Raw genomic sequence first — 5,358 nt, 5'->3', positions numbered from 1 at the left:
GTCCAGATTACGCACAAGGTCTCAAGGTTAGAGAACAGCAGGCCCTGCGGGACGCCATGCTACCCACCTTACAACAGAAGCTTCAGATCTAGACAATTCGCGAGTCTAGGGCTCAACACAATGCACAGGCAACATCTGGGCTTGACGTGCCCATGGCAGACCCAGCAGGGGTCCGGCAACCACCCAAAGTCGTCCCTGAGGAATTCCACCGGCATCAGGTCGGCCATAGAGATTCGTCTCCCACGGATCCCAATCCTCCATCCATTGACCAAAGTCAGGATCGGCCCGTTACCGAAGCCAGGGGACCGAACTTTGACGTCGCAGAAGCTCTCCTTCGTAGCCTAGACGGCAGAGTCGGTGCCCCTACAAACCTTGCGAACGAAGCCGCGCAAGAAGATTCCGCTTTTGCCCTGGATACACCAGCAATCCTAGCGGATTTCGTCAAGCAGGTCCAGCAACAGGACGTACTATACCCCGGAAAGCTGTCGCTGACGACCAGGACGGATGGCGGAGCGAAGAAGGCACAACACCACTGGGAGGTTGACCCCAGTGGGACCTTACGCAGGAGTGGGAAAGTTTAGATTCCCAATAATATCACTCTGCGCCACACTATCCTATCAAGGAATCACGATGACCCTATAGGAGGTCACTACGGCGTAGATAAGACTGCCGAAGTACTTAAGAAGAAGTACCATTGGCCAGGGCTGATGAAGGACGTACATTACTACATCCGAAGGTGTCCCGTATGCCAACTCCACAAAATCAGGAGGCACAAGCCGTGGGGCTTACTCACACCACTTCCAGTCCCTGATACTGCCTGGCGGCACTTCTCCCTTGACTTTGTAACAGACCTACCGAAGTCAATAGACGCTAAGGGGAACGAGTACGACGCTATACTGGTCCTTGTAGACCGGTTTAGTAAGTACGTCCGGTACCTACCCTGTACCAAGACGATCACTGCCCAGCGCCTGGCCGAACTGTTGATGGAACAGAGCTTCTCGAAGCAAGGACCACCAGATACGCTGCTGTCAGATCGAGGTTCAGTGTTCACCAGCCAATTTTGGTCTGATATTTGCTACCACCTGACGATTGACCACCAGCTCAGTACGGCGTTCCATCCCCAGACGGACGGGCAAACAGAGCGTCAGAATCAGGAGTTAGAGACGTACTTACGCATATACATGAACTACCAACAGGATAACTAGGTAGACCTCCTGCCATATACCGAGTACGCCTACAACTCTAAAGCTCACTCTGCACATAGAGAATCTCCTATCAAGGTCGCCTTTGGCACTGACCCTAAGGGATTTGACGGGATGCCCAATAAGCACTGGCTCCGAAAGCCCCCAGCTGTCTGGGACAAAGACGGAACCACGCCGGAGCTGCGTAGGCAGGTCGCCGGACGCTTAGAGCGCTGGCACAACATGTAAAGAACAGCAAAAGAGGCCTTAGAGTACACATAAAAGGGCAACGCCTAGTGGTACAATACGAAGAGGTCAGAACAACACTTCGCCGAGGGGGACTCAGTCCTCCTGCGGGCCAAGAACCTGATGACGAGCCGTCCTTTAAAGAAGTTTGACGCTCGCTACCTTAGACCATTCGTGGTACTCAGGAAGATAGGAAAGCTGGCGTACAGGCTGAAGCTCCCCCCATCAATGGACAGAGTGCACCCGGTGTTCAATGTATCATTACTTAAGCGCTGGAGGGAACCCCTAGAGAACAGCAGGTTTTAGCCAGGTCCTATCAGTATACTGGAAGACATTCTGCCTAGCGACAGGTATGAGGTCGAAGGTATACTGTCACACCGAGACACTATAGCCCAAGGAAGGGAGTACAGAGTCAAGTGGCTAGGTTGGCCCAACGAAGAGGCAACCTAGGAACCACTTGACCATCTCGACCACTGCAATGAGATCCTTCAGGATTATCACCAAAGCGTTCGCGCGGGTGATCCATCGGCGGGTGACCGGGCAGTGCCTGGGGAACCAACGCTACCAAAGCGTAAGAGAGGACGTCCTAAGAAGTCCGCCTCCTAAAAAGGATATCCTTCCAACCCAGCCGAGAAGTGAGGATGGACGCTCCCAGAATAAGTGCAGCTGGTGGCCGAAGGAGGCCCGGCGTCTATCCGATACATCACTGGCAAGAATGGCACGTTCAAGTTAGAAGAGAAGATTAATTGCAAGGTTCATTAAAAGTCACTATAGAAGTGGAGAGTCTTCACGACTACTACCACACTAGGCAGAAGGACCGCCACGACCCGCACTTGGGCTCATTTCGAAGGAGGGGCTACGGCGTCGACGGCCACCCGGAGTGAGCTTCGTGGGCGACGCAGATATCCTCTCGAAGGCGGCAGTAGGAGCCTGGGCGGACGACGGCAGGTCAGTACCATAGTAGTACCAGCGCTTCTCCGCCTCGTTCGCACGACCCGTCTTCTGGAAGTGCTCTTCGAGCACGGCATCGATGACCACGTTGTTAGGCAGCTTCGCGCCGACCGTACCGACCGCAGCCTACTCATGTCAGCCTCAAGAAAAGAGGGGAGGAAAACAACACTCACAATATACCGCTGGAGGTTGTGCAACCAGGAAACCTGGCGCGCTTGGGCGTACTCGGTCTCGGAGAGACCAGACTTGTTGACGCGGCAACGAACCACAGCATCATAGGCGACAAAGCCGTTGCGACAGCCCAGAGCGTAGTCGTAGGCGGTCTGCCAGAACGACTGAACGGCGTTATCGACGGAGTCCTCAGTCGCCTGGTCGCCTTGCCTGGCAGTCTCCTCGTTGGTCTTGCGGAGGGCCCGATCGATGAGGAAGTCGAGCATGTTGACGGCTCGGCGGAAGACAGGGTCGATCTACACACATCAGTCACGGACAGACACCGGGGCGACACAGGAAATACCTCGACACACTCGCCGACCTTCGCCTCCACGCAGCCGGCGCACACACCAAAGTTGTCCTTGCAGAGCCTGTACCCACCAGGTCGACGGAAGACGTACATGAACGACTCAATGGTGCCCTTAGGATCGTACTTGGAGTGAGTGGTTAGGCGCGTGACGCTGCCGCGGCACCAGTATCGCGAGAGCGAGGGCTGGGGCTGCATGTTGTCGGGCAGCTGATAGACGTGGTCGGGCAGAGCCTGGCGGGCGATGTGCGAGGGCGGGGGAGTCATGTTGGGGGCAAGAGTTGAAATAGGCAAGAGTTGGATGGCAGATGAGGATGGTGGTGTAGTGATGAGGCACTGTGGGTGGGGGAAATACAGTCCTTATATACACCAGGTGCCCGCCGGCCCAGCAGGCACCCGGCAACGACCCGACCTCTGACCGCTCTCTCACCTGGGCGCAATTCACGCGCAAACAAACAAAAGTTTGCCTGCACCTAGGCAACACTTCCACTAACAATTGGATATTGTCCAATAATCTCACCTGAGATTCACGTTGCAAACACAAACACGCTGGAGCCGGACCACGCTGCGCAAGAGTTCAGGCAAGGCGTCAGGCATGGCAAGGCTGACAGCTCACTGTCACAGGCCGGCATGCGGAGGAGATCCCCCGTGAATGAGCGAATCCCGCAGACCAGTTCGCGCAGGAACAGGCTGCAGGAGCCGCTGGCGATCCTCTCGCGGACGTCACCGGTTGGGGACTCACTCACTCACTCACTCACCACTCAGGCCCCAGGGATTTCGATCCCTGGCACAAGGCACCCGACCACCTAGGGGGTCGCAGAGAGTATAAACAAAAACGTCCACACGCAGGGCAGACCCCGGCCCAGTGCCGGTCGCCACTCGCGAGACGCAGGGAGCGGATAGCCCCTACACGTCTGACGAACGACAGTCACGCTCCCCACAGGTTTCAGAGCCAAGGGACGCTTCGGCGTTGACCTTTGTGACGTCCAACAGTCACGCTCCCCACGGGTTTCAGAGCCAAGGAACGCTTCGGCGTTGACCTTCGTGACGTCTAACAGTCACGCTCCCCACAGGTTAAGCCAAAGGCCGCTTCGGCGATTGACCTTTGTGACGTCGGGTTCGAGCCACTGCTCACCCATCAAGCCATGGAGCTGACAATTGCGGACTTGACCTGGGTTAAGACTCCGGCAAACAAGGAAGCGTCGCGACGACGGCGTAGCTGGCGTCTATAGGATTGCTCTTAACAGCTACCCAGCCTCACTTGATGCAGGAAAACCCGGTCGCCCGGCAACACAGCGGTGCCGCCCCAGTAGGGCACCGAGGAAGCGTCGTGACGACGGTGTAGCTGGCATCTGTGGGATTGCTCTTAAAACAGCTACCCGGCCTCACTTGATGCTGGATAGTCACCCCAGGCCACACCACATTTCTCCTGCCTAAGTTTTTCCCTCCACAGGAGGTTTTTCTGGAGCTTAATAATGGCGCTAGGGATTCCCCAAAACGGTTCGGGACGAACCTTCAGAAGGGGGGGGCTATTGTCACAGGTGTTCTCCCTACAACAGGGGATACCTCGGACAGACCCCGGGCCAAGCCCGGAGACCCACCGACTAGTATATAATATCCACACACCTAAAGACTCATCCATCAAGGATTCGTCTTATCTCTCAATATCACCTATTATTTCATCCCATATCGCTCTGCTCTATTGCCTGCCTACAGTGCCCTTACATTAATGGTATAGAATACATTTCTTTTGAAATGTCTTAACAACTACAACACCTAGAGATAAATTGAGGAGTACGTTTTACTCGCGCGCTTTCCCTCTTTCTATTAGTATTAAAAACTAGAAAATTAGATTCTTAAAAATTCTAACCCTTTTTCCCATAAAGCCACTCATACCTAAGTTCTCCCCTCTCCCCTCTCCCAACCCACTTCCTACCAACTCGATCCCTCTATATTCCCCCACATAGTTATCTCTTACGCTTTCCCAAAGCAGTTAGAGTCGCCAGGAGCACCATGACTGTTGCACTCCTCCCTCATTTTGCAATTACCTATGAAAAGGTTGACGACACCGCCGATACCAACGGCAGCTACCGTGCCAACGCATTGGTAGGTGTTATCGACATTCTGATAGGCAGCTCCAAAGTGGCGGCAGGACTTTCTGGTTGCAGCATTATTAGCGCTACCGTCGGCGTTGGTGCAGTGGCAGAATTTGTAGCCGGCGCAGGCTGAGCCGAGGGCGGGCGTAAAGGCCAAGAGAGCAGCAGAAACAACCTAATAGTAATGTTAGTATAGTGTACTTGGTGCGATTATACAGCTAGTGCCACTGCTTACGTAGAAACGCATGTTAGATGATAGGAGTCTGGGTTTGAAGATGACGGTACAATTATTGGCGTGAAGATATCGAAGTAACTGATTGTGAACTTGATGATTGGGGATGGAAATACTTCTTAGTGCCGTACGCTG

At 54.4% G+C, this 5,358-nt stretch overlaps 1 protein-coding gene across 1 annotated transcript, besides 10 other annotated features; it reads right to left on the bottom strand.

Moving 5' to 3' along the window:
- Nucleotides 1-10: part of a mobile genetic element that runs on past the window's edge.
- Nucleotides 1-4,620: part of a mobile genetic element that runs on past the window's edge.
- Nucleotides 1-4,644: part of a mobile genetic element that runs on past the window's edge.
- Nucleotides 582-1,201: a mobile genetic element.
- Nucleotides 585-1,174: a mobile genetic element.
- Nucleotides 597-1,180: a mobile genetic element.
- Nucleotides 606-1,180: a mobile genetic element.
- On the bottom strand, nucleotides 2,232-3,162 carry EKO05_0010522 (uncharacterized protein; the record flags this gene model as incomplete). The annotated part of the gene is made up of 3 exons (XM_038943664.1): nucleotides 2,232-2,504; nucleotides 2,552-2,845; nucleotides 2,893-3,162. 3 exons carry the CDS (start codon nucleotides 3,160-3,162, stop codon nucleotides 2,232-2,234), a joined length of 837 nt encoding a protein of 278 aa, XP_038793482.1.
- Nucleotides 3,632-3,659: a tandem repeat.
- Nucleotides 4,427-4,620: a long terminal repeat.
- Nucleotides 4,621-4,624: a direct repeat.
- Nucleotides 4,645-5,358: the final 714 nt, after the last annotated feature.

This window comes from Ascochyta rabiei, chromosome 20, assembly GCF_004011695.2.
Source record: "Ascochyta rabiei chromosome 20, complete sequence".
Classification (NCBI taxonomy): Eukaryota; Fungi; Ascomycota; class Dothideomycetes; order Pleosporales; family Didymellaceae; genus Ascochyta; species Ascochyta rabiei.
Note: the sequence above shows the minus strand (reverse complement) of the source record. Positions and strands in the feature narration are given on the sequence as shown.